At 56.6% G+C, this 22,265-nt stretch overlaps 2 protein-coding genes across 2 annotated transcripts in view; both read left to right on the top strand.

Annotated features, from left to right (window-relative positions):
* The window catches only part of FEN1 (flap structure-specific endonuclease 1), a 129,382-nt gene that overhangs the window by 90,315 nt on the left and 16,802 nt on the right, over window positions 1–22,265 (top strand). The window lies entirely within an intron of this gene.
* Window positions 1–22,265, top strand: part of MYRF (myelin regulatory factor) — a 51,972-nt gene that overhangs the window by 19,020 nt on the left and 10,687 nt on the right. The window contains exons 2-11 of the mRNA XM_069108521.1: window positions 2,031–2,118; window positions 5,685–5,963; window positions 11,623–11,684; window positions 13,075–13,411; window positions 14,579–14,829; window positions 15,034–15,157; window positions 19,095–19,290; window positions 20,570–20,646; window positions 21,521–21,631; window positions 21,718–21,808. Of these exons, the coding sequence (XP_068964622.1) occupies window positions 2,031–2,118; window positions 5,685–5,963; window positions 11,623–11,684; window positions 13,075–13,411; window positions 14,579–14,829; window positions 15,034–15,157; window positions 19,095–19,290; window positions 20,570–20,646; window positions 21,521–21,631; window positions 21,718–21,808 (1,616 nt within the window). The remainder of the gene's footprint in view (window positions 1–2,030; window positions 2,119–5,684; window positions 5,964–11,622; window positions 11,685–13,074; window positions 13,412–14,578; window positions 14,830–15,033; window positions 15,158–19,094; window positions 19,291–20,569; window positions 20,647–21,520; window positions 21,632–21,717; window positions 21,809–22,265) is intronic.

Genomic DNA, 22,265 nt, shown 5'->3' with positions numbered 1-22,265 from the left:
AAAAAGAAATGACAAATGGGCAATTGATTGGATGTCAAGAGACAGGAATCAAAGGATGGTGGGGAGGTTGTAAATCTTTCAAGCCCCTCGGTTTTCCCATCTGTAAAATGGGTATAACAATAGCCTATGACAGGGTTGTTGTGAGGTTCAGACAAGACAATCTGCATCAAGCAAGCTGGAGACGGCTCGACAAGCATTGGGAAGGCTTCTCTCCAGGGCTTGTATGCAGAGGCTACATCTGCATTCTTCAGACTTCTGTGAAAGGGGTTTCCTTCTTAGCCTCGTAGGCCCCCGTTGGTCCATTCATCTCCGAGATTCTCAGATCTGGACGAACAAGCTGTGGACCTGGAGTGGACAGACCCTCCAGGTTCCAGGTCACGCTGTTTCAGTTTTGAGCCAAGTGACCGCAGGCTAGTTCTCATCCCTATCTGAACCCCCGTTTGCTTTTCTGTAAAATGAGAATTTTACAGCATGGTCATGAGGAAAGTGATCAGTCATTGAACACGCATCAAGCTCATACTGTGATTTAGGAGCTACAAATAGAGCCAGGCCCTGCCCTCAGGGAGCTTCCAGCCTCTTGTCGGGGGGGGGGGGGGAAACAGCAGCAGCATCGGTAATGGATACAAATGTAGAGACCGCGTGGACACACAGTATCCATGCAGGGAGCGCTGGCCCGGGCGGGAGGAGGGGCATTCGAGCTGGGCTTGGAAGGAGTCGGGATTCTGAGAGGCCAAGGGAAGGAGGGGGCATACCCCATCCAAGGGGAGCTGGTGCCCCTGTGGAAGGGAGAGATGGGAGCACCATATTGGCTGGGCTGGAGAACGCGTGAGAGGAGGTGACCGTCAAAGACCACAGGGAGAGGAGAGGGGCCACGTAGATTGGATCTTGGGGGTACTAGGCAGCCCTGGAGTTTATTGAGCAGAGGGTGACACAGTCAGGTTTCCACATTAAGAGATGGCAGCTGAGAGGAAGGATTGAAGTGAGGACACATGGAAGCGGGGAGGCCAGTCAGAAAATGTCTTAGCCCTGCACAGCTCACAACGGCCTGAGCTCAAGTGACCCCATGTGAGCCAAGAGGAGGGGCTGGGGAGAGATGTTGGTGCGACTCAGCATGGTGCCTGGCACACAGTAAGCGTCTAATTAATGCTTGTCGAGTTGGCTTGGTGATGTTTGGCTCTGGTTAGATTGTGGATAGAGTGAGAGTGAGGAGGAGAGGGTGACCCTGAGACTGTGATCCCGGGTCACGGGAATCATAGCAGTGCCCGGGATGGCGAGAAGGGAAGGGAATGAGTTTTATTTGGGGCGCATCGAGTTGGAGATGCCTGCAGGATGCCCAGATGGAAACGTTCAGCAGGTGGTGGGGGATGGACCTGGGGGTGGGGGGGCGTCGTAGTGGGAAATGACAGTGATGTGAAATCAGGACGGCAATGGAAATGTTAAAAGGGAGAGAGAAGAGAGGGTGCACAGCAGGACAATGCTGCTGGGAGCCCAGGGGGGGCTCTTGGGAACCGCCCAGGGGGGGCTCATGGGAGCAGCCCGGGGGGGGAGCTTCTGGAGGTAAAATGTCCCAGGCCAGGACTGAGCATCTGTCCTGCACACGGCCGGATCAGCTAAAGGACCTGATCCATTTATTCGTAGGATCTGAGAGCTGGGAGAGATCTCAGCAGCCTCTAGAACTCCCTCTGGCCCCCCCAGCCCCATCCACAAAGAGTCCCTGTCATAATGCACCCACCAGTGGTCCTTCAATCTCTGCTGCCAGCCCTGCAGGGAGCAGGAGTCCACCCCATCTACAAGCATGGGCCATTCTCCAGATGTTGCCTCAGTGCTGACCGTGTGTTCCAGGCCCAGTGCTTGGGGGTGAGATGGGGACGTACATAGGGGTTCCCCAGGCTGGCTAGCTAGCAGGGAGAGAATCGGCTCCTGGCTCCAGGCTCCTGGGGCCTTGGCAGCTGGAGGAAGTGGTGGGGAGATGACTGTCCTGATGTGCTCCTGGATTAACCCCTCTCCTTTACTATACCTCTTTCCCCCAGGCCACGACATAAATGGGGCCCTCGAGCCTTCTAACATAGACACAAGCATCCTGGAGGAATATATCAGCAAAGAGGACTCTTCGGACATGTAAGTCCTGTCCTGCCTGCCTCCCATCTCCCGGGATGGGCCAGAGAGGGGACAGTTCCCTGGCTGGTGGTGTGGCACTGGAGGCCCATGGACACTGTCCACCTCAGTGTCAGTCTGCTTATCCTCGTACCAGTGTTGGGAGGCCTCGAGAAGCTTACATTCCACTGGGGAGTGGGAACGACATGAGGAACCGATGCAAAATATACACAAAGTACATTCATCAGAATTTGTGGAGCTAAAAGGGGTGAAAGGAGCGAGTGGGGGCTGAGGAAAGGCCCCCCTCCTGTAAGAGCTGAGCCTTGAAGGAAGCAGAGGGGGAAGGAGGGAGGGCGTTCTGGGCCGTGCAAAGGAGTGGAGGTAGGAGATGGGATGTTGTATGTAGGCAGCCTCATTTAGTAAATACCCACTGCCTGCAGAACCCTGGCCAGGGACAAACCTGTCCCAGCCTCAGTTTCCTCATCTGTAAAACACAGGTTCTCACAGTAGCTGCCCCCACAGGGGGGTGGAGGGGAGGATCAGGTAGGATCCCATATAGGTGAGATGCTTTGCAGACCTGTGTGTGTGTGTGTGTGTGTGTGTGCGTGTGTGTGTGTGTGAGTGTGTGCAGGGCTATATAAATATTAACCATTCAGATTATCGTCAGGGGATAGATAGTTCCCAGGTGAGGAGTTGTGAATGATAATTATCGCTGTCATTACTCTTATTAAACGATGTCAAAAGACGAAGATGAAATAGCATTTTAGCACAGTAATCCGCACACAGCAAACATTTAATAAATGTTTGTTGACCGACTGACGAAACAGTCCCTAACTCACGGGGCTTACATTACCTGGAGGGCAGGAAGGGATACTGTACATACCCAGATAAAGAAATACAGAGTGACTGGGGCATTGGAGGGAATCAGGGGAGGCTTCCCTGGAGAGGTGGCCCCTGTAGGAGAGACTGGGGCGCCCCCGTGCAAGGAATGCTAGGCAGAGAGTCAGGAGCACGCATCTTCCTGAGAAACTTGCCAGCTGGGTGACCCCAGGCAAGCCACTTCACCTGCTGGCCTCAGTTTGGAGAAGCACATGGTGACCACTCTAGTGTCTGTGCCAAGGACACCCCAAATGGGGCCATGGAGAGTCAGATCTGACTGAAATGAAGCAGTGGGGAGGAGGGCAGACCTGCCAGGTATCCGGGACTGCCTGGATGAGGGCAGGAAATGGCTCGCTCAGTTGGGAGAACAGCCGGACCACGGGCACTTGGAGGGGGAGGAAGGCACAATGAATTCAGAAAGGGCTGGAGGAACCAGATTCTAAGGGGCCTGCCCTGTCCAGGAACAACAAAGAAATGCTGAAGCCCCCAGCTCAGGCGGCTTCTCTGAGCCTCAGTCTCCCCCGGGGATGGTCCTTCTTCACATGGTTCTTGTCCACAGAAGCATGAATGCCCTGCTGTGTAAGGCCTATCATGCGCCATTCCCTGCACTAGGCAGTTTTTAACAAATCGTGTTGTGAGGGGTGGCCAGGTGGCTCAGCGAGTAAGAGCACTGGCTCCAGTGTTGAGAAGACCTGGAGATCGAATCCGGGCTCAGACACTTAGCACCCACCCAGAAACACCTGGCCGTGTAACCTTGAGCAAGTTACTTAACCCCAATTGCTTAGGGACGGCCAGGTGGCTCAGCGCGTAAGAGCACCGGCTCCAGTGTCGGGATGACCTGGATCAAATCCGGGCTCAGATACTCAGCACCACACCCAGAAATAACTGGCCGTGTAACCTTGAGCAAGTTACTTAACCCCGATTGCTTTAAAAACAAACAAAAAAAATCGTATTGTGTTTGCCCCTCAGCAGTCCTGAGTGGGGGGGGGGGGTGCTGCTATTCCCCCTTTACAGTTGGGGAAACAGAGGTGAAGTGTCTTACCCCAGGTCACAGCGAGTAAGTGTCTGAGGCTGGACTCGAACTCAGGCCCTATGCCACCAGCACGCCCTTCTCTCTGGAGATGGGAGATCCTCTGGATCAGTAGCAGAGGTCTCTGGGTAGCCCACATTGGTAACAGATGGGAGCATTCTGGGGTGGGGTCGTAGGTTCATAGATCTAAACTGAGGCCCAGGGAGTGGGAGAAGAAGAAGGCCCTTTCAGAAGCAGAGGCCGTCCCCAAGCAGAGGACCTTGGCTCAGGGTCTTGAAGGGAGGTGGTACAAGAAAAGTTTCATTTCACAGATGAGGCTCAAAGAGAGGGGAAGTGACTTTACCAAGGTCACAAAGCTAGTAAATTGCAGAGCTGGGCCTTAAACATCAAAGTTTCCCCTTTAGAAAGGTCATTTGGCTCTCCCCTGGGCCTCAGTCTGCTCACCTGCAGATGGCTCTAAGCTGCTGACCCTCGGTGGCCTGGTGGGCTGTGCACACAGACACTGGCTTCACCATCTCTCTGGAGGATGGGGAGCCGGGGGGATGAAGGCCCCAGCAGAGCAGGGGTCCCGAGGCAGGACCAGGGGGAGGGAGGGCAGGGCCAGCTGCAGAGAGGGAAAGCCAAACGCCTGTTTGCTCATCAGCCCATGAACGCCTGGGCTGCATCTATGAAATGTGTACCAAGCACCAGGCTGGGGGCTCCAGGAAAAACAGGCTGGCATCTCAGTGGGGGACACAACGCACACCTGACTGGATGGAGACTCGGGACAAAGAGAGCAGAAGGAGGGGGTCCTAGTGGGGAGGGCCACAGAGGCGCCCCCACAAGATGGTGTTTGGACGGGCCCTTGAGGAAGCCAGGGAGTGGAAGAGGGAGACAGGAGTGAGAGCATTCCAGGCTCCTGCTTCCTTCTGCTCCATCCTTGAGACCGTGGAGGGAAAGGGTGGGCCCAGGCTGCCCCCTCTGAGAGGCCCTTGGCTGCAGCCTTCCCCCATTCTGTGGGAGCTCTCAGCCCAGCACGGGGTTGGGGGGAAGCTGCTGCTACTGCCTTGTTTCCCCAAGCTTGCGTGATGGAAGTAGCTCTGCCCCAGACCCTGCCCCTAGCTGGGTGGTATTGGGCAGCCTCGTTTTACCTTTCTGTAAAATGGAAATAGAACTATTCTTGCTGCACCTGCCTGACCAGAGTCTGGCTCATAGCACATAGATGTCGAATCAGAAGGGACCTCAAGGGTCACCTAGTCCGAACTCATTTAGCAGAGGAGGAAATTGAGGCCCCGTGAGGGGCAACGCCTTACTCAAGGTCACACGGGCTGTAGGTGGCCTCTAACCAGGATTAGAACTCTGGGCCTCTGACGCAGACTCCAACCCTAATTAGATGGCATCAAGCTGAGAACTTAATAAACTTAAACGTGCCCCGCTCATTACTGTGAGTGGTAGTGGTGCCACAGCCAGCATCTGTATTGATCTGTCTTTGAGGTTTGTAGAGCAGTGAACATGGGGTGGCTCATGGCCTTCACCACAGCCCTGGCGGGGGGTGCTGTGTTAGCCCCATTTTACAGGCCAGGAATAGTGAGTCTGAGAGAGCGGGATTCCCGGCTCCCAGTGCCTCCATTCGTGAGGCTGGGGGTTAGCACCTTGGGCTCTTGCCCCAATCCCTCCCTGAACCTTCTGCTTCTGCCCACAGCTGCTTCCCTGATATACCTGCTCCTGCCGGCTACCCACACACCCAGCCCTCAGGCTCCAGCAGTGGCCATCACCTGAGTCCGCCAGGGGGTGGGGGAGGACCCTCCTCAGGCCGCCATGGCCCCCTCCCACCCCCGCCCTGCGGGCCTGGCTTCAGTGCCCATCTCAACATCAACAACAACAATGGTCTGGCGGTGCCCAAAGGCTTTGCAGGGCACTGCCTGAGCGGGGGCTCGGGGCCACCCATCAAATCGGAGCCCAAGGCAGCCTATGCCCCAGGGTGAGTGAGGACGGGGCTGGGCAGGGGGCAGGAGGGTCAGGCAGCCCCAGGGACTCAGGGGGGTGAGAGGCCACTGTGTCTGGCCACTGGCTGCGGGGCCAGGCCTGTGCCACAGGGAGTGGGCAGGAGAGGAGGCCTCCAATTAGGTGACCTCAGAGGTCCCTTCCAGCACTGGCATTTTATGGCTTTGGGGACTAGCGCTGCCCGCCACCCCAACCTGATCATGTCAGCCTCACAGACATACCCGGGGGAGCATCCATGCACATGCATTTCCTGTCTGTGTTGTTAAGTACCTGCGTGTCCCTGTACATGTCACTGCCTTTCTCCAGGACTCAAACAAAGAAACTGGACTCTCACATTCTATGTTCTAGGCTCCAAGTCCCTTCCCAGCCCTGACATCCTGTGTTCTAAGTTCCTTTCCAAATCGATATTCTGTGTCTGTGTTCTGAGGTTCCAAGATCCCTCCCAACTCTGACATTCCATGCTCTAGCTGAAGGACCTGGGTTGGGATTCAGGGATCCTGTGCCCTCCTCTGGCCATGTTTGGTTCGGAAGAGGAGAAGACCCTTGAGCAGCCGCCCCCAGCCACCTCCCCTTGGCATTGGTTCTGTAGTGTCTGGAGGTCTGCTGCTGGTGGTAACTCCTCTGCTTGGCCCCAAGGGCAGTCTGGAGCCAGGGAAGGAAGCTGGAGACAGATTTAGGCTGTACATGGAGAGCCTGTCCCCGGTGGAGGGGGCTGCCCAGAGAGGAAGGCTCGCTGGGCTGGGGGCCCCCGACTCCCAGGCCAGGCGCCCTGCCACTGACCACTCGCCTGCACAGCCTTGAGCGAGCCGCAGCCTCATTTCCATGGAAATCAAAGGGCTGTCCTCTCATCTCATTTGATCTTCACAACCGCCCTGGGAGGTGGGCGCTATTATGACCCCCATTTTACAGGCAAGGAAACTGAGGCAGGCAGTGGTTCAATGGCTTGCCCAAGGTCACACAGCCAGTAAGTGTCTGAGGCTGGATTTGAACTCAGTTCTTCCTGACTCCAGGCCTAGTGCCCTTTCCATTCTGCCACCTCCTAAGCTTTCCAGGCCTTGCTTTCCTCCTCTCCAGAATGAGGGGATTGCCCTTGCTCTCCATCAAGGACCCATGATCTCTTAGGACTCTGGCTTGTGAGGCCCCTTCTACCTCTTATATCCTGAGATTCTGTTGTCTAAGACTCTGTGACTTCATCCAGGGGCGTAGCACCTACGTACATACACTCACACTCATACACTCATGCTCACAATCACACTTTCACTTTCACAGTCACACCTACTCTCACACTCACACTTGCACTCACATACACACTCACAGTCATACACTTGCACTCACACACACTCGCACTCACATTCATACACTCACACTTGCACTCACACACACACACTCTCACAGTCACACTCACACATACTCGCACTCACAGTCACACTCACTCACACTTGCACTCACACACTCACTCATACACTCACACTTGCACTCACACAACTCACATTCACACTTGCACTCACATCCACACTCACACTTGCACTCACACACACTCACTCTCAGTCACACTCGCACTCACACTCACATTCACACTTACACTCACACTCACACCCACACTCATTTGCACTTGCACTCGGACTCACACACTTGCACTCACACTCACACACTCGCACTCTAGCATACACACTCTCAGTCTCACACTCTGTCTTGCACTCACACTCACACTTGCATTCACACACACTCACACACTCACACTTATACTCACACTCACACCCTCACACTCCCACTCCATGGTGCTCAGCATAGGGCATGCCTGATACCAGTGTGGGCTGTAGATGTCTTGGCTTCATTCTTGGGGTTGGGTTTGGGCTCCCTGGATCCTGCCTCTAGGAGGGCTGGGGTCCCAACTGTAGCTGGGCCATCCTCGGGCCTCAGCACAGACTGCTCCTTCCCTCTAGGTCCCCACTCAGCACCTGTGTTGTCTGCAGGCCAAGAATTGCAATTGGAAACTCACAGGAAAGAATGATGTGGGGCCTTGAGACTGTGTCATAGAGGGGGATTCGTTAATGAAGGAACAAGGGAGTCCCCAGGAACAGAGGGTAGACACAGCAGAGGCTGCCTCAGGTGCCATGCGGGGGAGAATCAAACTGTCCCACAGCCTGGCGGGCAGCTTTGGGCAGGAGTCAGCCTTATCTTCTTGGATGTTTTCAGGCTGGAAGCCTAGTGAGGCGCAGAGAGGGTCTTTGCCAAGCGTGAATTGGCCTTTGACCTCTGAGTTCCTTCCCAACTCAGAGACTCCCCTCCCCTAAAATCATGGTGGATGTGCACCTGAAGTGCTGACTTCTCCAGAAATGTAGGACCAAGCCCCAGACGGGTGGAATAGCCATCCCGGTGATGATGGGGGCAGGGGGCCCAAGCGAGTTGTGAGGAGTGCTGAAGACCTTTCAGCCAAGAATGAGCACAAAGGGCTGGCTTAGACCCATACAATCCTCAGTGGCCCCTGTCGACCTGGCAAGGAGGAGAGGGTGGGCGGGTGCCAGGCTATCTGACACTCAAGAGACGTCCATTTAAGCTCAGGAAAAGTGTGGAGGGCTTGGAGTCGGAGGACCTGAATTCAAATCCCGACCGTGATTACTGGAGAGACTCTGGGCTCCTGTTCTGTTGGCCTTTATTTCTCTGTAAAATTGGGAGCTCCAACAAGGTGAACCCTGAAGTCCTGACAAGGCTGCGATTGTCCCAGGGCCCAGCTTCGCTTCATGTCCTAGACATTGTTGTCTCCCTTGTTGCGACGTGAGCTCCTTGAGAGGAGGGGGTCCGGCTCATTGTTCTTTATGCATTTCTGGTGCTTTGCGTACAGTAAGTGCTCAGTAAATGCTCTTTCCATTCTTTGATGGAGAATCTACGTAACTCACTCCATTCAACAGGCATTTATTAAATGCCTACTGTATGCCGGGCCCCACAGGCTTTGTTGTCCAGTTGTCTCAGTCACGTCAGACCCCCTGTGACCCCGTTTGAGGATTTGGGGGACAGAGATGGGGGGTTGCCATCTTCTCCAGTGGGATACAGGGAGACAATGCAGGCCTTTGAGACTTTCGCTCCCAGCCCTCCTTGTTCTCCGGTGGCTCCCCCGACCTTTTCCAGGTTCTGTACATCATCTTCCTTCCTTCTCTTGTCTGTTTCCTTATAAGGTGATTCCCCTGAAGTGACAGGGCCTTGCCCTGCTCCCCAGAATCAAGCCCTTTGTTTGGAGCTGCAGCCTGGCCCCCTCCTACCTTTGTGTCTTCTGACACTCTCTGATCATCTGCAGTCAGTCAAGAAGCATTTATTAATTGCCTGTTGTATACCAGGCCACCGAAGCCAGAGTAGGAAAGTTAGGTGGCTCTCCATGGGCCAGGACGTGTGCTCACTGGGGCCCACAGCATCTCCAGAGCTGGGAGGGTCCTCACTTGGGCCTCAGACTCTAAGCTATCTCCTACAGGTGGTCATCCCATTAAATCCCTCCAGTGATGGCATTCATTGCCCTTTGGGGCATCCATCATGGATGACGGAGCCTCTGTGAGTTCTGAGGGAGGGGGCCACTGGGGAGAGGCCCCCCAGGTGGGGCCAGCGAGGCAGAGAGCCCCAGTCACTCTGGGCCAGACCAGGCTGTCCCCATGTCCTTGCTCGGAGTCCTCTGGCAACATTTCCCTGTGCTGCTGCTGGTAGCACGCTGGTGATGAAGACAGGCCGTACTGGCCAAGGGCATCAGGCCGCGCCCGCTGGAATAACTGGGGTTTGAGGTCTGCCAAGCCCTTTACTCAAATCACCTCACTTGTCATTCCCTACAACCCTGGGAGGGAGGGGTTCCCATTGTATAGATGGGAAAACTGATGCCCACAAGGTTCCCACAGCTAGTACGTGTCCGAGGTAGGCTTTGGACTCAGGTCCCCTCCCCCCCGCTGCGACATCCAGCTGCCCCTAACATGCCAGCCCCAGTATGGAAGGAGGCCTGTGGGCTTAGCTTTGGGGTCCAGGGCCCAGTGGATAAGATAGGGATGTGCGGGCTCTGTGTCTCCAGGGAGGAGCCTGAGGGAGAAACCTGCTGAGTGAGGGGAGCCCCTTTGCCTCCCCCCAGGTAGATTTCTCCCAGAGTGCCCTGGGAGCACTCCCATGCTGGCCCCTACAGCCCCTCCCCTCCCTGGCTGGAGGTGCTTTCTTCTTGTGAGGAGGGTGGCCGGCAGGCTGGGCCCCTGATGGTTCTGGCATGGTGCAAACCCCGGTCAGTGGTGGGCAGGATGGGGAGATGGGGAGAGGCTCCAGTCGCTGTCCTGGGAAGGGCCCTGGAGAAGGGGGTGACCCCTTCCCCGACCCCAGGCTGACTTTCCCCAAGAACGTACCAGGTCCCTTCCTAACCATGTCCAACATTCCACTCCAGAAGCTGGGCTGGGGGAGGGTCCTACCCTCCTGCCTGCCCACTCTCTCTGACCCATCTGAGGGCCCTGAGTCTCCAGCCAGCATGGGAATGAAGGTTTCTGGCCACGGCAGGAGGGACTCACCCCTCACCCAAGACCTGTGACCTGGGCATGTCATGGCCTGGCCCTCCCTCCAGCCCTCCCACTGTTCCAGGAGGGGTTTGCTGAGTACATCATGACCTTTCTGGGTTCACGTTTTTCCTCTGCCTGAGCCTCTGATAAAAAAGAGCCCTCCTTTCCCCTCCCCTTCCCCCAGGAGCTGGGCGTCCAGCCACCTGGGCACCACACCTGCCCCTCCCTGGCCTCCCCTGGATCCCTCCCCCTCCTGGCCAGGGGCAGAGAAGAAGGCACCACCCCCTATCCTTTTTTCAGAAATGGGGGAGCTGGGGTGAGGCTGTCTCTGAAAGGTCTAGTGTAGTCTTGCCTTATGGGAGGGTGGGGAGGCAGGAAGTCGAGGCCAGCTCCAAGCCCGGCCCCAGGAAGGGTCAGCCCAGAGCTGTTGGCCCAGGCTTCAGAGCCTTCTGTCCCTCCATCCACATGCCTGAAAGGCACTGGGCTGGCATTCAGAGGAGTGAGCTGGAGAACCTTCCCCCTGCTCTGACACTCCCAGATTACCTCTTTCCCAAAGGCCCCTAAGGTCTGGCCCCTCCTCCCTGATAGAGGAGCTCCTTCCTTCCATGGAGAAGTCAAGCCAAGTCAATATGCACTTATTAAGCACCTACTGTGTGCCAAGCACTGTGCCAACAGTGGGGATACAAAAAAAGGTGAAGACAGTATCTGCCTGCCCTCAGGAAGTTCCTGTTCTAACCATGGAGACAATGTGAATAGCGGAACAGAGCTGAGGCGTACCCAGAGTAGATGGAAGGCGATCTGAGCGGGGGAGGCCCTGGGAAGAAGGGGGAGGGGGAGGGCAGCCCCAGGATGTCCTTCCCAGCTGGGGCCCTGGTGAACACACAGTTGAGTGGTCCTTGCTAGAGGCCAAGGTCCTGGCCCTCTGGCCCAGTTTCTGTAAATCTGGGCGCCTCTCTGAGCCTCAGTTTCCCCCCCATACAATGGAGGGGGGTTCCTTCTAGCTCTGAGCCTCAGGGAGTTCTGAAGGAAGAGGGCTCAGCAGCGCTGGGGCAGCAGGATCCCTGTGCCCACGAGGGGCTGGCAGGGCACAGGTAAGCCTGAGCGGGGCTTGCCTCTGTTTCTCCGCAGTGCCCTGCCCGACTCCCCTCCAGACTCTGGCTCCGAAGCTTATTCTCCCCAGCAGGTGAATGGTAAGTCCAGCGGGCACCTCCCTCCCCCTCTGGCTTTTGGGAAAGTGGTTCGAGCTGCGTTATCGGGGTGTGGGGGAGGCGGGGAGGGAGGCAGCCTCCTGCTGAACGTGGGGAGATTATCACTGGGCAAATACTCCCGGACCTTTGCCTATTGTTCAGGCAGTGGGGTGGGGGGGGTACGGGGGGGGGGGGGCAGGACGGGCAGGGAGCTGTGTCCAGCTCCGGCCCCAGAGGCAGCCTCTGCCTCCCCGAGATGCAGCCCGGCCTTTCTGGGCCACTACGCACTCGCCCTTTGGGGGTAAGTGTGGGCCTGGCCTCACGTGGGGGGCACAGGGCTGGGGGTGCCCATCCTGGGTGGCTTTGACGGCTGAAGCTGGGGAGTTGAGCTTAGACAGGGTGGGTTCTTCCCGTCCTTGACCCTTCCTGGATCTGGGAACCACCCCTGATTGTGGGGAGGGGGTGGTTTGTGTCTGGTGGGGGGGCTCTTCGTACCCTGGCAGCGCCCTGACCCACAGCTTGGGGAGTGCAGCTGAGAGAGGGGTCAAGAGTTCTGTTTATCTTACCAGAAACATGCCTGGAATTCCTCTGGGGGGAACAAAGGGAGCTATGCCCCCTCCCCACCATGGCCCCTCCACCCAGGGGAAGGGGAAGGGGGCAGGGAGAGGGTCTGCTTTCTCCAGGGTGGCCTCCACAGCTGAGTGTGCTGGCCCCAGAGGCTAGGGGAGGTGGGGGAGCCTGGACAAAGCTCCCCCATGGGGCTGCTAAAGGGCCTCATCCCCCCGACCCTCCAGTTCTGAGCAGAGAATGCCCAGCCTGCTGCCAGCTTGGAAAGCAGCCCCCTGACTGTGTCCCGGGCTCCATTCCCCTTAGCCTGGACAATAACGTGGGCTTATTCAGTGGGCCTGCTGATCTACCAGCCCTTCCTTGGCCTAAGCCAAATGGGATGGGCCAGGTATCCCCTGCCATGCTGGCAGTGGTACGGCCCAGAGGCCGAGGCCAAGAGTGGTCTCCTTGGCCATTGGGCCTCCTCCCTTCCCTGGTGGCTTGTGCACCTGGCCAGGTGTGAGGGTGCACAGAGAGAGTTGGGGGAATGGAGAGATATGCTGGGCGGTGTGACCACTGGGCTGAGAAGCGGCTTTCTTGGGGTGCAGGGCGGGGGATGGCGCCCTCTTGGGGGCTCGCTAGCCCGCCTTCTCTCCCAGCTTCAGCTCTGTACATCCCATACACCTGTACACCCATACATCTGTGCCAAAAATGCAGGGATCTTGAGGGGTCGGGGAAGAGCCCAGGAAAGGACACTGGCCGCTGGGAAGGAGACAGGCGGGCAGGGTGAGGAGTGGGGCCGCGCCTTCTCTAACCACCACCTTCCCGCTCTCTCCCTCTCCTGAAGACCCTCACCTCTTGCGAACGATGACCCCAGAGAACGTGTGCCACGGCAGCATCCCCTCCCGCCTGGAGCACCCTCCCCCTCCGCCTCCTGCCACCCATCTGGCCGGCCCTCCCCCGCCTCCGACCCACCTGACCGGCCCTCCCGCTCCTGCCACCCACCTGGGTGGCCCTCCGCTGCCTCCCCCACCCCACTACCCGCTCCTGCAGCGGGATCTGTACATGAAGGCAGAGCCTCTCATGCCTCCCTATGCCATGGGGCAGGGCGTGGCCCCTGGAGACCTGCACCATGCCCAGCAGTCCCAGATGCTTCACCAGCTGCTGCAGCAGCATGGGTCTGAGTAAGCACCCTCCCCTCCTCCCTGGGCTGCCGACTCATTTGGGCTTGGAGGGCCTGGGGTGAGCTCCTGGAGCCCATGTGGGCTGACGTCACCCCTTGGTTATGGCTGACACAGTAGGGAGGTGCTGGGCTGAGGGCCCCCCCCCCCTGCCCCTGCCTGGACCAGTCATGCTATAGGAGGGGAAAGGGGAGAGAGGAAGAATTCATAAGCTTGTAAGCTTAGAGACCTGGGATATCAGCTAGTCTGACCTCAGTCTGCAGAACCGGAAACTGAGGCAGTCACTTGGTAGACCATTGTGCTGTCTATGGGAAAGGTGTCAGACTTAAGAGCTGGAAGGTGCCTCAAAGTCAAGCGAGCCCAAGGGTCTGGAGACCATGGACCCCATAGTGAAATCTAAGGACCCTTCTCAGAATCCTATTTTTAAATACCAAGGTTTTTAAAGACACAAATTAAAATACATAGGACTACAGAAGTAACCAATTACATTAAATACATGTATCTTACAAGATAAAAAACAGACCCCAGGTTAAGAACCCCCTGATCTAGTCAGAGTTCATTTCACAGAAGAGGAAACAGAGGCAGTCACGTATCACATGGCTGCAGAGGGTGTCTGTCGTGCCAGGCAGAGGAGTGTGGTTCAGCCTCACTCAGTCTGATCTCCTTTTACAGAGAAGGAAACTGAGGCAGAGAAGGGAGGGCGCTTGTCCACCTTCTCACCCAGGCCCCAGCACATACTGCTCTTCCTGCATTCTGCCATGCTGCCTCTCCTCTGATACCTTTTTAGCACCAACTATGGGCAGGGCACAGATGCCCATTGGCAGAGAGAGAAGCTTAACATGCAGGAACTCCCCCTTCCCCTTTGTGGAGCTTGCTGCCAATAGGAGGAAGATGCATAAACACAGAGGGCCCAATAAGTGCATTAGAAAAGAACATTGGAAGTAGCCTATGAGGAGATGGGAGGAGATTGATCACACAGTGTTGGGGAAGGAGGGCGTGCCAGTCATAAGCAAAGGTTTGGAGGTGGGAGATCATGGGGGTAGAGCAGCTTAGGAAGACAGCAGGAAGCATGATATCATGATAGGGAGTGGGTAAGGGCAGGGGGTGAGGGGCTCTTCATGCTGGAGGAGTGCCCACCCCCAGCAGCTCAGGGTCCCGGCTTCCTGCCAGGATCCCTGCACACCCTTCCAAGAAGAGGAAACACTCTGAGTCACCCCCCAACACCCTCAACGCCCAGATGCTCAACGGCATGATAAAACAGGAGCCAGGTACGGTGGCATCCCTGCCCCTCCATCCTGCCAGAGCCCCAACGCCACCCTGGCATCAGCAAGGTCCCCTCTCGCCAGGACCGGGATCCCTCCCCCTCAGCATTGCCAGAGTCCAGACACCGCCCTGGCATCCACAGGGGGCACCTTCACCAGGTATGTGCCTCTGCCCATTGGCACCTGTTGGGGTGCCCATTGGCACTGCCACTTGGGGCAGGCAGAAAAATTGGGGCAAAGAGGGAGGACGGGCAGGGCATGGCCAGATGGGGAGAGGGAAGGAAGTAGCCCAGGCCACTTCCTTAGGCCCAGCAGGGCAGGGGCTGGAACAGAACTGAGCTCGGGTGCCCACTCCTCTCCCAGGCCTCATGCAGGACACCGAGAGCCTGAATGGCTCTTATCTGGATCCCAATTACCAGTCTATTAAGTGGCAGCCACACCAGCAGAACAAGTGGGCCACACTCTATGATGCCAATTACAAAGAGTTGTGAGTGACTGGGCCCTGGGACTGGGGGAGGGAGTTGGGGGGAGCCTGGGGATGGGGGGCATGGAGCTGGAGGGGGTCTGGGTCTGGTGGGGCCTTGGGGCAGGGGGGGCCCTGGAGCTGGTGGGGGAGGCTGGGGCTGGGGGCCCTGGGGCAGGAAGACTCCCTTCCTTCCTCCCTGAGGCTTGGGGCAGCCTCTGTCCCACCTCCAGAGAAGGACAGCTCAGGGAATGAAGAGGAGGAGGAAAAGAGAGGTCTGTTGGCCAGGGGAGGCAGGCTCTGGCAGGTGGATGTTTTGGGCAGGGGTGATTGGCTCCCTCCTCTCCTCCTGCATTCCAGAAAAGTGACAGGAAGTTGGCTAGCTAGGGATGGGGAGGCATCTTCCAGGAACCCACAGATCTCCCTGCACCGCCCTCCCTCCTCCCTCTGCCCTCCTAGCATCAGAGCCAGGAGTGGGGTGCCAGAGGCTTAGCTAGGCATTCAAAGCCCTGCCCCTTTCAGGGCCTGCAGGGCTGCCCCCCCCCCCATTTGAACTGGCCCCAAGGCAGTTTGGGGCTGACCTGGCAAGGGCTTTCCCACCTCCAGGAATGAAGGGGCAGCGGCTGGGCTCCCAAGTGCTGGGCCTGGCTGTCGGGATCCTGGGAACCTCCCCAGCCTGTCTCGGGAAGGCTGTCCCACAGGACCCCCTGCTGCAGGAGGATGGCCGAGTCTCAGCTGGGGTGGGGGCCCTTACTCAGAGAAGTCCAGGGAGATATAAGCCCGACCCCAGGGTGAGTGGCTCAGTGGGACTGAGGAGATGGAGGAGGCCCCCAGCAGCTGGACCTTACAATGCTCTCCCCAGCCCCAGGGCTCCAAGGCCCTCTAGTCCAGACCCCTTCTTTTACTGGGGAGGAAACCAAGGCCGAGGGACTCCAGGGACTGACCCAAGTGAGGTGCAGAACTGGGTTTTGAACCCAGTCCCTCTGGCTCTAGAACCACAGACCCACGTGGCCTCTTAGGTCCTCCCAGGCCCCGATCTCCCTGACCTCATCCCTCTGGCCAGCACTAAGCTGGTGGCGGCCCCCAGAGCCCAGTCAGTCAGTCGTGGTACATTGTGTGGGCTTCTTGGGAAGAGGGGGAGGAGGAGGGGGAGTAGGAGGAGAAGGGGAGGAGGAGGGGAAGGAGGAAGAGGATGAGGAGGAGGAAATGGAGGAGGGGGAGGAAGAGGAGGGGGAGGAGGAGGAGGAGGGGAGGAGGAAGAGGAGGAGGGAGAGGAGGAAAAGGAGGAGGGGAGGAGGAGGAGGAGGGGAGGGGGGGGAGGGCACGGGGGGGGGGGAGGAGGAGGGGGAGGGGAGGAGGAAAAGGGGGAGGAAGAGGAGGAGGAGGAGGGGAAGGAGGAGGAAGAGGAGGAGGAGGAGGAGGAAGAGGGGGGGAGGAAGAGGAGGAGGAAGAGGAGGGGAGGAGGAGGGGGGAAGGCAGCAGTGGCAAAGCCAGTGCTCTTACCAGCTGGAGATTAACCAGATCCCAGGAGCCCTGTCTGCCCCCTCCTCCTCCTCCTCCCCCTCCTCCCCCTCCTCTTCCTCCCCCTCCTCCTCCCCTCCCTTCCACTCAGAACACTGTATTGTTCCTCAGTCCTTGGGTCCTGTGTCTTATGCAGAGCTCTGGAGACCCTGGGCCTGGGGAGAGGGAGGCACAGAGAGTTGCTGTGCTCGGAGGTGGGACCTGAGGGCCCACTGGTGGAGAGATAGGGGCCCGGAGGTCCAGCACCAGGCCGCCTCACCTCTTTTCATTTTCAGTCACTCTCATATGTGTTATTCCCCCCTCTCCCTCCTCCCTCACTGCCCTGGGAGGGGGGTGGGCAGATAGGTCCATCCTAGAGTGACCAAGGAGGAAACTGAATCACAGGCTCATAGAATGCAGAGCTGGGAGGTTAGAGGCCAGCTGGTCCAAGCCTCTTGCTTTCCCATGGGAGGGGATGGGCCATGAGGGCAATGACCTGTCCAGGCTCCCACAGCTAGAAGATGCCAAGGTCTCCCTGTGCCCTGCCCACTGCACTAGCCCCCCAGAGCCCGGGCTCCCGCCCCCAAATGCTTCCTACTCCCTGCCCTTGGAGAGGCAGCTCAGTGAGAGGGTGGGGGGCTGAGCAGACGGTGCAGGCTGGTGCCTGGCTCCTTGGGGGTTTACAGGCCAGGGATTCTCCCCCAGACTGATGAAACGGCCCCAGCCCAGGCAGGACGGGGTGCCCGTGGGACAGCAGGGGCCGGAGAGGGAGCTGGGGGCTGGGCAGAGGGGCCGCTGGCCTGGTAGCGGCTGCATAGTTTCAGCGTCTCCAAGGCAACGAGCTGTCAGCCAGAGATGAGGCTCCCCAGATGGTGGGCTCTCCCCCAAGGCCCAGGCCCCTGCAGGCCTCCCCTGTCCCAGGAAGGGGCTGGTGGGGCTCCAGGTGGTTCTGATTTGCTAGGGAAGGGTGGGGTGGTGATTGAGGGCCTTCTGCCTCCCCCAACCCCCAGCCCTCCCTGACACCTTCCCCAGGGGGGGGACATAGTTAACTCTCCTCAGTGACCCACTGGCCTCTGCCTAAGCCCCCACCCAGATGAAGTGACCCTCCGAGCCACAGCAGGATGGGCAGACTTTAGCCATGCCAGCCAGAGCATCTCGGGCTTTCCTCTGCCTGACACTCTGATCTCAGCATCTTCATCTTTAAAATGGGGCTCATACCCGTTTCGACGTTGCCTGCTGGAGTCAGGCGCTTAGACTTTGCTTGGTTATTTCAGTCGTGTCTGACCCTCTGAGACCCCATTCGGGGTTTTCTCAGCAGAGATCCTGGAGTAGTCTGTCCTTTCCTTCTCCAGCTCATTTTACAGATGAGGAAACTGAGACCAACAGGTTGAGGTGACTTGTCCAGGGTCACACAGCTAGGAAGTGTCTGAGGCTGGATTTGAACTCGGGAAGAGGAGTCCTCCTGACTCCAAACCCAGCGCTCTGTGCATTATGGCCACCCAGATGGAGTCAGAGGATCCAGGTTCAAATCTCACATTGGACACTTGCCTTGTGACCTTGACAAGTCCTTTCCACTCCTTGAACCTCACTTTCCTCATCTGTAAAATGGGGGCAAGTGAGGCCCTTCCAGTGCCATGACTGTGACTGTGTCAGTGGCCTCCTCCATTACCTCCTCTGAGGTCCCTATGGTTCTAATGCTGTGCCCCTGGACGTGCAGGTGGCTAGTTTTCATCACCTTCCCCCCCGCATGTCCGTGGGGATCGGCTCTCACTGCCCAGGTGGGCGGAAGGTGTGTCTGTGGCCAGAGGGCCAGCCTCACCAGCCCGACCTCAGGGTTAGGGCTGAGGAGCCGAACAGAGCCACTCTGGAAAGGGGCCGAGATCTGGGGCAGTGAGGGGAAGACCCTCCTCCCAGAATTCATCTCAGCTCGTTGATGCATCCATCAGTCAGTCATCTTTCAGCTTCCTGCCCTGTTCCAGACCCTCTGGGGTTCAAGGACAAAAAGACTAGCCCTGCCCTCAGGAAGCTTACATTCTACTAAAGGGATAGAATATCAGTCAGTCAGCAAACATCTGGGGACGCAAAGGCAGGCCTGAGCCTAATGGGGCAGACAGCTCTATGCTAACAAGCCCCAGGCCAAATGAGGCAGGCTGGAGAGGACCCTGGGGGCAGGTGCATCCTTCCGAGGAGCTTCTGGCAGAAGAGGAGGTTGTCTTTGGGCCTTGAAGGGAACCAGGGAGCCCAGGAGTCAGAGACGAGGAAGGGGACACAGCCAGAGAAAACACCTGGAGTCTGGAGATGAGGGTGGGAGAGTGGGCAGACGGTTTCCGTTCTGTGCCTCAGTTTCCCCCACTCCCCTTCTAACCCTTAGTCCTGGGCCCCAGGCCGTGTGCCCCTGCCAGTCTGGGGGGGACATTCTGCCCTGAGCACAGCCCCCCTGCCTCTGTCCCCCGCCCTGCAGACCCATGCTCACTTACCGGGTGGACGCTGACAAGGGCTTCAATTTCTCGGTGGGTGACGACGCCTTCGTGTGTCAGAAGAAGAACCATTTCCAGGTGACGGTGTACATCGGCATGCTGGGGGAGCCCAAGTACGTCAAGACCCCCGAGGGCCTGAAGCCGCTGGACTGCTTCTACCTGAAGCTGCATGGAGTCAAGGCAGGTTTGGGGCGCAGGCTGGGGGGGTGGCATCGACCCGGCCGGCCCCCCGGGTCACTCCCCCGTTCTGGGCCTCAGTTTCCCCATCTGTAAAATGAACGGGTAACAGCCAGCATGAATACGGATGCTTTACAGTTATCTTCTTTGATCCTGGCAACAGCCCTGGGAGGTAAGTGCTGTGGTTACCCCCATTTCACAGATGAGAGAACTGAGGCCCAGAGAATGGAAGCACCCAGGGCTGCGTCCATAATATGTTTGTCCTGGACTCCACATCACCCCCTCTTCCTTCCTTTTATTTTATTTTAAGTTCACTAACACCCATGCCTTTCATGTTTATTTTATTTTAGAAAATTAAGGCAAAGTCAAAACTTTTTGTTGTGTGTTGTTCCAACTCCATGAGCCCATTGGGCAAAGACACCGGAGTGGTTTCCATTTCCTTCTCCAGCTCATTTTACAGATGAGGAAACTGAGGCGAACAGGATGAAGTGACTTGCCCAGGGTCACACAGCCAGTATATGTCTGAGGCAGGTTTTTAACTCAGGTCCTCCTTACTCCAGGGCCAGCGCTCTATCCTCTGTGCTACCTAGCTGCCCACTAAAAGCACTGCCCTCCCCAATAAATAAATAATAAATATTAAGTAAATGTAATAAAAATTAAATAAATTTAATTTTTAAAATGTCAAAGCTCATAGGTAGAATTCTAGAGCCCACTCTTTTTATCCCATTTCTTCAAAGCCAGACCCCATTTGTTTATGATTATGATTTGATTATGAGTGGGGCTTGTGAAGATTCAAGTCCACACCTGGAGCCCCTATGAAGAGGGTGGTTGGGGTGGTGGGAAAGGTGCTGGGCTTGGAGGCTAGAGACCCAGATCCAGAATACTTGTGTGACTTTGAGCAAGTCATTTCCTCAGTTTCCTCATTTGTCATGGAATAATCATGAGGCTCAGTGGACAGGGCACTAGGCTTGGAGTCAGGAAGACCTGACTTTGAATTGTGACTCAGATTCTTATGGTGTAACCCTAGGCAAGCTGCTTAACCTCTCAGCCTCAGTTTCCCCATTTGTCAAATGAAGGCTCATAATTGCACCTACCTGCCAGGATTCCATATGTTATGAGGTAATACATGTCTGGTGCTTTGCAAACAAAGTGCCGTCACGACCTTACAGGGTTATTTTAAAGAGCTGTTTTCAAATCATAAAGGGATATCGGAGTGCAGACATAAGTAATTCAGCAAAGGGCCCTCCTTGAACTCCAGTCTCTCTTTCTCCCCCCACCCTAGCTGGAAGCCTTGAATCAGTCCATCAACATTGAGCAGTCCCAGTCTGACCGAAGCAAGCGACCCTTCAACCCAGTCACGTGAGTTCCAACCCTCAAAGAGGGGAGAAGCCAAGGGACAAGTTAGGGGCCGACCCTCCAACCCAGACCCGAGTAGAGACGCCCTCCATCCCATCCCACCAAGGCATCATCCGGGCTCCCCTTACAGATCTTCATGGGGGGAATCTATTGCATCTGGGGCTGCCCTTTCCACCCTGGGACGTTTGTCCTTCTGTCCACCTTCTGTTTATTTACCTCCCTGCCATTTCTCTCCCCTGGGGTCAAACAAAACACATATAATCCTTTTCCCACCAATAATTCCTCAGACACTTGAAGATTCACTCCCAGGCTTTTTAGTGAATTTTGTGGGATTTTTCTGAGATTTCACTATCATTTGCACCTGGTTTCTGTTACTGCTATAGAAATGCTGATGCTGTTTGTGAATATATTTTGTGAACTGATGCTATATTGGAAATACTGTTCTAGGTAGTATCTTTACTGATTCTCTGGGGTTTTCTAGGTAGACCATCATGTCTGCAAACAGGGACACTTTTGTCTCCTCTGTGATGACACACCCGCCTTTAATTTTTTTTCTTACTGTTATTGATACTTAGACAATGGGCTCTTGTCTAAGCCTGCTCCTTCCCACATTTCTTGGTGGGGAAAGAAGGCCCAGCCCTGCCTCCCTTACCCCTCAGCTCTGCACCCACGAGCCTCCCATCCCCTGAGTAAGGACTCATCTTCTGAGTCCTCGGAAGTGGTGATTGTACAGGAATGGGCTCATGGGCTGGGCCGAGAACAGCCTTAGAAGGACGTTGTTCTCTGTTACCGGGGAGGGGGATCAGGTGGCCCTCCATCCTAGGACCCTGCCCTTGCCAAGGCTCTGCCGCTCTGACCTGCCCCTTCTCCCCCATAGGGTCACGCTGCCTCCAGAGCAAGTCACCAAGGTGACAGTGGGCCGCCTGCACTTCAGTGAGACCACAGCCAATAACATGCGCAAGAAAGGCAAACCGAACCCAGACCAGCGGTGAGCAGGCGGGCTGGTGGGGGAGGGTGTGGGGACACAGATGGGCATGGGAGTGAAGGATGCTAATCTCGAGATGTGGTCTGCAGGTACTTCATGCTGGTGGTGGCATTGCAGGCTCACGCCCAGAACCAGACGTACACGCTGGCCGCCCAGATTTCAGAGCGCATTATCGTCAGGGTGAGAGAAGCCTTTCCCATGTGCCATCTTTCCCCACCATTAGAGCCCCCCCACTGGGGGAGGCCCTCTGGGGTTGTGTGTAGGACCACAGAATCAGTGTAGAAACAAAGTGCCAGAGCCAGGAGGGACCTTAAAAGGTACAATGGCACTGGGATGAACTTTAGAACATGGAATATTGGAGCTGGGGAAGATCTTAGAACATAGAATGTGGAATGTTGGTGCTAGGAAGGACCTTAGAACGTGGAATATTAGAGCTAAGGGCCTTAAATCAGAGAATGTCGGAGCTGGGAGAGACCTTGGAACATGGGAGGTCAGAGCTAAGAAGGGTCTTAGAACAGGGAATGTCAGAGCTAGGAGGGAGCTTAGAACAAGGAATGTCAGAGTAGGAAAGGATCTTGGGTCATCTAGTCCAAATGCCTCATTTTACAGAGCTGAAATTTGAGGTCCAGAGAAGCTT

Source organism: Petaurus breviceps, unplaced genomic scaffold, assembly GCF_028583685.1.
Source record: "Petaurus breviceps papuanus isolate PSGF00001 unplaced genomic scaffold, PetGlider_PUasm1.0 90397, whole genome shotgun sequence".
Taxonomy (NCBI): domain Eukaryota; kingdom Metazoa; phylum Chordata; class Mammalia; order Diprotodontia; family Petauridae; genus Petaurus; species Petaurus breviceps.
The sequence above is the reverse complement of the archived record's forward strand: the minus strand, read 5'-3'. Positions and strand labels throughout refer to the sequence as shown.